The sequence below is a fragment of the Cygnus atratus genome, chromosome 16 (genome assembly GCF_013377495.2).
Source record: "Cygnus atratus isolate AKBS03 ecotype Queensland, Australia chromosome 16, CAtr_DNAZoo_HiC_assembly, whole genome shotgun sequence".
In the NCBI taxonomy this organism is placed as follows: Eukaryota; Metazoa; Chordata; class Aves; order Anseriformes; family Anatidae; genus Cygnus; species Cygnus atratus.
In genome coordinates, this window is record NC_066377.1 from 13,951,387 (window position 1) to 13,958,924 (window position 7,538).

Genomic DNA, 7,538 nt, shown 5'->3' on the forward strand with positions numbered 1-7,538 from the left:
GATTTGAAGTTACTGTATTTGCTTTTTTCTTTTTTTTCCCCACACTCTGTCCTTAACAGGCTGGTTCCCCAAATGTGGCTTACACCGTGCCTGCAAAAGCAGCTCGCTGCTGTTGGAAAGAGAAGCAGGGCAGGGAGATAATATTTTTGGGGGTTGTGTGTTGCCTTGGGTTTTATTATTTTTTAAGAGGGATTTAAAGTTCAACACAGTTTTGACACCATGAGAGCAGCAGCTCTCGGGCACTCTGCCATCCGGCTCAGGGGCTCCCTTCCCCGCACGGGGACGAGGAGCAGGGCCGATTTCTGACCCCTCCCCGGCTGCGGTTAGAGGAGCTGGGCAGCTTTCGGCCTTTGGAACTGCTGGGGCTGCGGGGTGCTGCAGAGCCCCGGGGGTGCCGAGGGGAGAGCTGTCCCCATCTCCACATGCATCTAAAGAGTCTTCTAGACTGCACGTTGCTCGTGCTTAAAAAGAAAATAAGAAATAAAATTAAAAAAAAAAAAAAGCCAGAATAAATAAAACTTGCAGATGGAGAGGAAGAAAGAGGAAAGTGAATTGCAAGCCCAGATCCCAGAGGAGCAGGGGGAAAGGGGACAGACTTGGCCAAGTCCTCTCCTTTTTTTTTTTTTTTAAATGTAAAAAGGAAAAAAGAAATCACCCAAGTGCTTGCACTTTCCCTTCTCTCCCTTCCTGGAGCCGCTCAGGCCGGAGCGGCCGCAGCGTGCAGGGATGCGGCCGGGCCCGGCGCGGGGCTCCGCGGGTGGGATGCTGAGGCAAGGCGGGGAGAATGCAGGGGGAGTACTGGGGGGCTGCAGGGGAAGGAGCCGGGACCCTGCGGGCAGGAGGCAGCAGCGGTCCCGAGCCACCGCAGCAGCTGCGCAAAGCCCCATTTAAAGCCCAGCGCCGGGCGGCTGCCTTGGCTGGACAGCAGTCGGAGGATAGGTTAAGGTCCAAAAGTCTTTCTTCCTTTTTTTTTTTCCGGAACACGAGACGTCAGAGAAGCAGGTCTCTCCAAGAAATGCCATTTCAATGATTTTAATAAGCAAAATAGGAAACAATTTTAATAACCAAAAACAGAAACCAGTCTGAATAAAACTACAATAGACCAGGTTTTTTAATATTTTTCATATCATAAGCAGGATTTGAAATTGATCCCTTCAGAACTTTACATGAAATAAAAACAATTTTTTTTCCGCTGCTGCAATGTTTTGATTTCAACACAGTTGAATCAGTAAAAACCAAAGATCGTTTTCTGATGCATGACTAATATCCACAATATTTAAAACTGCAAGCACCATGCTGTTCATTACAATCTTGTTATTACTGTTAATTTATAAACTAATACAAACTTAAAATGCATCCGGCCAGCAGTGCCAGCTATCCTAAAAGGAAACTAAAAAATAAGTTTTCATTTTGGTATTTTTGTCAGTGCAACGTAAATCCTTTTACTGACCTGCAGGAGGAAAAAAAAAATGTAATAAAAACACCCATAAGACTCCCAACTACTACTACTACACAACTGCAAATAAATTTTGGCTAAAACTTTCACTCGCTGCATAGGGAAGCAGAGAAGCAGATTACAAATCATTGCAAAAGAATACACTTAAAAGTTGCAGTATGTCTTCTCAAATAAAGTTTTAGTTTTATACGCTTTTCCAGCCCACTCATCTACTGCTACCGTTGAGAAACCTAACTCCATGGGGACACGGACCACCCGCTGCCGTGCGACTTGCCTTGTAACCAGGAGGGTGGCTTTTTCCCTATTTACTGAAAATGCAGGGGCAGCTTTTTCTGAAGAGGAACTTGTGTCTCGTCCATCCCTCGTTTCCTGAGTTTACGATCGGAAGGGAGGCTGCATGGCCAGGTCTAACCACTACAGGCTGGGAATCGTCCTGAAGGAAAGAGCTTCGCTGCCACTTTAAGGCGTGCAGTAGTCTCTAGTGACCGAAGAAAGTTTTTCCCTGTTAAGTTTAGGTTTGTCAATGCCATTCAGGCGTTTTTTCTTCTGCCCCAACAAACAAAAACCAAAATGAAAACTAAAAAAATACAACTTAAAAAGTGCACCAGATATACAAAGGGTTTTTTTTTTTTTCCTCTTTTTTGAATGCAAAATGCCCATAACTTCTTTTTAAGTATCTCTTTAATACCAAACAAACCGTATAACCAGCCTGCTGAAATGTTGTTTTTGTTTTTTGTTTTTCCTGTGCGGTTTGAAGTAGCAGATATTTACAAGCTAACAACCATAAAAGAAAAATAAGAGAGCAAAACCAACGAACAAAACTGCACAAGCAGTGAAAAGTTTTGATAACTTGTGATGCTTTTCTTATCGATGAAACAAAACAACAACAGAAATCTATGATCGATGATCAACATGCTAAAGTTAAACAAGAAAATGGTACAAAATAGAAATTATTACCATACATGTCCAGCATGCAGGATTAATATTTTTAATGCAGATTTTCGTATTTTTCTATATAATCAAGCAGGCAATAAAACTGATGAGTTTTTCTTTCTTTCCTTTCTTAGATTGAATGTCCCATCTGAGTCCTGTAACTTATTTCTCAAAGCAGGCAATATATGAAGAGTTTGCATATATTGTCCTTTTTATTTATTCTTTTTCCAAGCAGGTAAATTGTGCATGAGATGGTGCTGTATATGTCCTCTCTCTTTCCAAGCAGACAGTATGTTATAGATGGCTTGTTCATTGTCCTTTTTTATCATTATTCTCTTAAAGTCCATCTCGTTCTGCAAGCAAGCGATCTGTAAAACGCTTCACTTGTCCTTTCCTCCTTTGCCTCTGCCTCGGTCCCTCTCTCTAACTCACAAACGAAAGTCAAAAAGTTGCACTTTACCTCTCCCGTCCCCACCCCCAGCCTACTTTTCCCACAGCTAATCTAGAAGTCTGGATGCTGCAAAAAAATCAAGTCTCTATTTTTCTCTCCTTCTTTCTCTCTAGTCAAGCAGACAGATGGATGAAGATGTCAGAGGAGGATGGGAGCGGGGGGGGAAGGTGATGGGGGTCAGGATTCAGGTGTGGGGTGGGTTTTTTTTTGTTTTGCCTTTTTTTTTTTTAATTATTTTTTTTAAGCACTCACATGAAGAACTCGGGGGAAGATGGGTTGTCACTGGTGGAGCCAGCCTCTCTGAAGCCATTGCTGGCAAGTTTCTCACACTTGAGCTTGTAGGCGTCTCTCTCTCTGGCAAGCCGGGTCACTTCTTGCTTGAGCTGTTCCACCTGCTGAATGAGCTGGGTCTTTTCGTTCTCCAGGTGGTGTTTCTGCTGGACACGTTTGTACCTGCAGGACTGGGCATAGCCCCTGTTCTTCAAGGTCCTCCTCTTCTGCTTGAGGCGGATCACCTCGTCTTTGGTGAAGCCTCGGAGGTGCCTGTTGAGCTCCCTCACGGACATGGAGACCAGCTGGTCATCTGAGAACCGGTCCTCCACGCTGCTGGAGGGGGGATGCTGCTGGTGCGAGTTCTGGAGCTGCTGGGAAGAGTTGGAGGAGGTGGAAGGGGTGGGAGAGGCCTGGTGGTGGTGGTGATGGTGGTGGTGAGGGTGCCCGCTGCCGGCCAGGTCTTCGTGAGTGACCGTGGGGTACTGGTGGTGGTGTTGGTGATGGTGATGATGATGGTGGTGGTGGGCCCGGAAGCTCTCGAAGCCTTGCAGCTGCTGGGACACCTGGTGGGACCCAATGAGGGCTTCGACGGCATCCTCCGGGGTGAGGTTCAGCGCCTCGGGGTTCATCTGCTGGTAGCTGTTAGCCATCCAGTACAGGTCCTCCAAGTGGGTCTTCTGCTCTGTAGGGCTGAAGCTGGGCGAGGAGGGCACAGAGCTGCAGGGGGTGCTGATGGGGGTGGACGAGACAGAGCCGGCAGGCTGCAGGCGGGTGCAGTGCCTGCCCGAGCGGTCGTTCCTGCCCAGGGGCTCCTTCTTCACGTCGAACTTCATCAGGTCGAAGTCGTTGACGTACTCCATGGCCAGGGGGCTGGTGGGCAGCTCGGCTCCGATGCTGAGCTCTCCGGCCATCGCTGTCTTGGTGGCACCTCTCCGGGCGGAGGGGGCTGGAGACCTCACTCCAGCGTGCAGCCTGGCAGAGGGCTGGCCGCTCTCCCTTACTCCAAAGAAACTTGGCCTCGGCTTCCTCGCTTTCCTTTCCGCCGCTCCCCCCTCGGCCGCCTCCTTCTCCCGGCTTCTTGGGGCTTCTCGTTTCGGAAGCAACAAAGCCCGAGGACGCCCGGCCGCCTCCTGCCTTTCGGTGCGGGCTCGCAGCGCACGGCGGGCTGCGGCAGCTCCTAGCACTCAGCCGCCGGGCTGCACGCCGAAAGGAGCAACGGCAGCAGCAGGAGGGCAAAAGCAAAGCAAAACAAAGATGCTGCCTCCGGGTCGGCGCTGGAAGAAGGCCGGTGCGCGGCGTCTAACCCGTGCCCCCGTCCGCGGTTTGTAAGTCCGGAGCCTCTCCTCTCCTCTCCCCGCGGCCGCGGAGCTCCGCAGCCTGCCGCAACTTTCCAGCCCGAGCGCGCTTCGGGCTTTGCACGGGAGTTTTCGGCGGAGCAGGGGAAGGGGAGGAGGGAAGAGGGAGGGGAAGGAAGGAGGAGAAAGGGAAAGGGGAAAAAAAAAATAGAAAAGGGGGGACGAGGAAAGGGGAAAAAAAAAAAAAAAAAACAGGGCTCCGCTGGTAGCTGCCGCCTCCAGCGCTCGTTGTGCAGCTGTGCTTCGCAGCGCAGCCCCCCTTGGCTTCTTATACGGCCGTGCCCGCCGACAGCGCGGCGGGGGCCGGGGCCGGCGGCGGCCTCGCCAATGGCAGAGCGGCGGCGGGGCCGGGCCGAGCCGGGCCGGGCCGGGCCGGGCTGGGCGGCAGCGGCGGGGGCGGCGGGGGCGGGCGGCGCCGTGACAGCTCCGCAGCGCCAGCTGAGCGGCCGCCGCTCCCAGCCCCGGTCCTCCCGGTGCTCCCCCCTCCCGCGCCACCGCCTCTTTTATTTATTTATTCTTATTTATTCCCGTCCCCCCCTCGCCCCCCTCCGTTCGTTTTCGGCCTCGGCAATCCGCAAAGGAGGAGGGCTCGGGGCCATCCTGCCCGTCCCTTTGTTCTAAATATAACAAAGTCCCTTCGTGCCCGCTGCCGGCCCGGAGCGGATTGCGAGCGGTCAGCTTGCCCCCAGCCCCCGCACCCGCGGCGCCGCTTCCAACTTTACGGAAGCGTCCCCGGTGCGAGGGCATCGCGGGGAAATGCCCCAAAATGCCCCGAACGCGCCCCGGGTCCGGCCGGCAGCGAGCGCAGGGGCCGCGGGAGGTGCCCGGGGAGATGCGCGGGGAGCGGGGCTCGGCGGGGCTGACAGCTCTGCTCCGACAGCCGGGGAAACCCTCCCGGTTACGGGAAGCAAATCTCGCCCTAAAGTAAAGCAAAGGCATTGACACAGACAATTGCAAATACTGGGGAGAGAAGGGAGAAAATAGAATTACATTTCAGTTCTGAGGGGACCGTGTTTGCTTTCCTCCGCTCTTGCCCGAGTAAGTGACTACTTGCAAAGGAGTACTCGACTTGTAAGGTTTTTTGGTTTCTTTTTTTTTTTTTTTTTGGTCCGGTAACAGGATTTTTTTTTTTTAGAACATTTTGTAACGATTAAGGGAGATTAAGGCTTCTTTTTACACTGTTTTTACGCTCAAACAGACAGAAAGTGCGACCCCAAGTGTCCTTTTGGAGAATAACAGCCACATTTCACGGGGAAAAAAACACCCGGGAAAAAAAAGGGGCCGGGCGGGCAAGGAGCGGAGCGGGGCTGCGCCCACCCTGCCCGGCCGCTCCGGACCTGCGGCTCCTCAGCATCCCAAATCCCCCCACTCTAATTTATCTCCCCCCAAAAACAAACAAACAAAAAGTTTAAGATCCTTTTTCTGTTTAGAAAGTAATTAGCAAGGAACTGCCTCTCTGGTGCTGGGACAGAGAAAACGCTGCGAAAGTCCCCAAGCGGAGCTCCCCGGCGGTCCCTCCCTGCCGGACCCGAGGCCGTACAGGGGCGATGCCCGCAGCCCGGCCCCATTTGTCCCGCTGCCCCACAGCCCCGTAGGGAACCGCGGAGGCAAAGCCACGCAAAGTGCTCCCTTCCCCGAAAAGTTGCGGGTGGGACACCGGCAGCGGGCTGGAGGGGGGACGTGGAAACCGGGGGGGGGGGGGGGGGGGAGGGGGGGGGGGAACTGGATAAAATGCCCCCTCGTATTATTATTGCAGGCGCTCCGGGACTCAGTTTTGTGCGGCAATGCGAGGAAAGGCCGCCTGGTCTGCATTTCCCCCCCCGAGCTTTGGAGGGCATTTAACTCCCGGTACGGCACCGCCTGGGATCGGTGCACGTCCGTGCGCTCCGCACCCGCCGGCAATGCCCACGCGTGATAGAATTTTCTGAGGCTGATCGAGCCCCCCCGATCCCGACCGAGAAGGGGCTGCCCCCCGGGGAGCAGCAGCCCGCCCTTTGCCCTCTCCTGCTCCCTGCGTGTGCGCGGACCGGGCGTGGGACCCCTCTCCTCCCTCCTCCGTGCACTCCCCGCCTGTAACGCGTGGGAGCCGCGGGCTCCGCACGGTCACCGCGCCCTCGGGTTCCCAGCGGTGCCAAATCGGGGAAATCGCCGGGTTTGGGCCGGTAACGAGCGGCACGGAGAGGCGGAGAGCTGTGCGGTGCCCCGCCGGGGAGAGGCCGGTGCCGGGCGTGGGGACAGAGAGGAGCGGGACAGGAGCTGCGTGGTCCCCGTCCCGCAACCGCTGCCTCCCCGCAGGCTGGGGGAGAGCCGGCAGCGTCCCTCGGAGGCCCGCAGCAGTTATTAATTATGAGGTCCTGGAAAGTGCATGGCGAGAGCTTTATTTTTACCTGCACATTAAACGGTACCGTGGGCAGGGATGTCGCCCAGCAGAGGGGAAGGGGACCCTGGCGGGCGCTCGGGAAGCTCGGAGGCAGCCCTGAAAAAATGTGCCATTAGATGGATAATACTTTTTTTTTCTGTCATAATTACTGAGGTATATTCACAAGGTGGAGCTACTGAAAGGCGGAGGAAGCATTGATCTGATTATCTCCTTGTCCGTACACACTCTGTCTCTTCTTAATCTTTTAAGCTGTGAATTGCAGACCGGTTCTGCGTGTCCATCATCATCGTCATAAAATTTCGGGGCACTTTCTGGGTCCGTTTATTTGCTCTTCCATCCCCCGCTCCCCTCCAGAAAATATATCCCGCAAAACTTGCGGCGTTACACGGCTGGCTAAAAAAACGAACCGCTTTGTGCCCGGAATCCCCGGTTAAAGGCCGTTTTTGTTTCTTGTAATGCTTTTAATTCAACCAACAAAGGTTATTCTCCCTGGGATTTGTATGTTAGGGGGATCATCCTCCGTCCGATACATTTTATTTTATTTTAATTTTTTAATAAGGACTGGGGAAGAAATAATGTTGCTGGAGCAGAAGAAGAGGATTCCTGGGCTGAGCAGCCCGGGCAGGGTTTCCCTTCCTTGGGGCCAAGCCGCCGAGCCGCGGGGCCGGGCGGCCGCGGGGATGCGCGCAG

General features: G+C 53.6%; 1 protein-coding gene across 1 annotated transcript; it reads right to left on the bottom strand.

Annotated features, from left to right (window-relative positions):
• Nucleotides 1–1,023: 1,023 nt before the first annotated feature.
• MAFB (MAF bZIP transcription factor B) lies at nucleotides 1,024–4,812 on the bottom strand. Its single transcript, XM_035548421.2, has one exon. It carries the CDS (start codon nucleotides 4,022–4,024, stop codon nucleotides 3,089–3,091), a length of 936 nt encoding a protein of 311 aa, XP_035404314.1. The 5' UTR covers nucleotides 4,025–4,812; the 3' UTR covers nucleotides 1,024–3,088.
• Between the last annotated feature and the right edge of the window lie 2,726 nt (nucleotides 4,813–7,538).